General features: G+C 65.7%; 1 protein-coding gene across 1 annotated transcript in view; it reads left to right on the forward strand.

Annotated features, from left to right (window-relative positions):
* The window catches only part of TECR (trans-2,3-enoyl-CoA reductase), a gene marked incomplete in the record, with an annotated part of 33453 nt that overhangs the window by 30015 nt on the left and 1749 nt on the right, over nucleotides 1-1689 (forward strand). The window contains 5 exon segments of the mRNA XM_014592639.2: nucleotides 181-231; nucleotides 816-867; nucleotides 1244-1288; nucleotides 1385-1488; nucleotides 1569-1684. Of these exon segments, the coding sequence (XP_014448125.1) occupies nucleotides 181-231; nucleotides 816-867; nucleotides 1244-1288; nucleotides 1385-1488; nucleotides 1569-1684 (368 nt within the window).

Raw genomic sequence — 1689 nt, forward strand, 5'->3', positions numbered from 1 at the left:
GCGTGTTGGCCGTGTGGGCAGAGCTCGAACGGCAGGGCGGGCGGCATGGACGTGAGCTTGAGCATGGTGGCCCGGGCGCCCGGCCCGCTCCTCGGCCCCGGTCTTGGGCTCAATGGCCTCCCCCGGCCCCCGCCCCCGAAGGTGACCAAGAAACCTAAAAAGGCCGTTCTCTTCTTCGAGGTGGAGATTCTAGACGCGAAGACGAGGGAGAAGCTGTGTTTCCTGGACAAGGTAAGCCAGTGGCGCCAGCTGCCCTGGGGCTCTGGGCCGGGGACCCCCACCCCTTCCAGCCAGGAGCTGTCCAGCTGGGCCCGTCACGCCCCACCCCTCCCTTAGGAGGTAACCGAGGGGTGCCGTGTGCACTGGAGTAGGGTGGGCAGTTGTGGCTCCTGGGTGTGGCCAGGGGCTGGCCTCCCCGCTGGGGCAGCCTCAGTGGACCCTTCAGGGCTTTGGGGCTTGGACAGGAGGTGGAGGACAGAGACTTGTCCCTGCCGAGGCCAGGGCCGGGGAAAAGGGCCACTCCAGAAGTGTGGGCTGGACTCGGCCCTCAGGCTGGGGGAGCTGTGGGCGGGGGCGGAGATGCACGCCCAGTGTCCTGTGCTCCAGGTGGGGCGCTGGCTGCCTGGTAAAACAGAAACCCCAAGCTGTAGCTATGTCCTGACCACGTGGGTGGGGGTCTGGGTCCTCCCCTTCTCCTTTCCCCCTCCCCATGCTGCAGCCTAGCGCCCCCAGTCCACCCCTCACACCACCTTGTCCTGGGGTCCTGAGTCTGGGCTGCTTTGGGGCTCACGCGTCTGTGGCTGTGACCCCCCCAGGTGGAGCCCCAGGCCACCATCGCTGAGATCAAGAACCTCTTCACCAAGTCCCGTGAGTCCAGGGCCTGGCCACACTGTCCCCTGCAGCCCCTCTGGGCAGGGATCCCTTTGGGGGGGGACCCCTTTCTACACTCCTCTCTCCTAGGGCCTGCAGAGATGCCCCTGAGGCTGGCCCTGGCTTCTGTGGGCTTGCCTGGAGCAGGGCCCCCACGTGGCCGTCAGCAAAAACGCCCTTGCTGGGCTTGCAGAAGGACAAGAGCCTGCCTTTGCCCTGGCTCCTGGACTGTGTGTCCTGGAAACGACACGAGCCTCCCAGGCCATGGGCCCAGGGGTGGGAGGGGTCATGGGGTCTCTGAGAAGCTGGCACAGTGGGGTGGGCACCAGGCTCTGCCAGGCTGTGGGCCGTGACCGGGCAATTCTCCCTGCAGATCCTCAGTGGTACCCCGCCCGCCAGTCCCTCCGCCTGGATCCCAGTGAGTACAGCTGTCCGCTGTCCCTCCCCCCTGGGCTTCCTGGTGGCAGTGGGAGTGGGCCAGGCAGCCCCTGAGCCCTGGCCCACCTCTCTGCAGAGGGCAAGTCCCTGAAGGACGAGGATGTTTTGCAAAAGCTGCCCGTGGGCACCACAGCCACGCTCTACTTCCGGGACCTCGGAGCTCAGATCAGCTGGGTGACGGTGAGTCTTGACCCCACCCACTGCCTCCTGTCTGGTCCACCACGTTGGGGCGACTCACTTTGCACGCCCTGTGTCCCCAGGTATTCCTGACAGAGTATGCGGGGCCCCTTTTCATCTACCTGCTCTTCTACTTCCGGGTGCCCTTCATCTACGGCCACAAATACGACTTCACGTCCAGTCGGCACACGGTGGTGCAGTGAG

The sequence above is a fragment of the Tupaia chinensis genome, unplaced genomic scaffold (genome assembly GCF_000334495.1).
Source record: "Tupaia chinensis unplaced genomic scaffold, TupChi_1.0 Scaffold138060_1, whole genome shotgun sequence".
Classification (NCBI taxonomy): domain Eukaryota; kingdom Metazoa; phylum Chordata; class Mammalia; order Scandentia; family Tupaiidae; genus Tupaia; species Tupaia belangeri.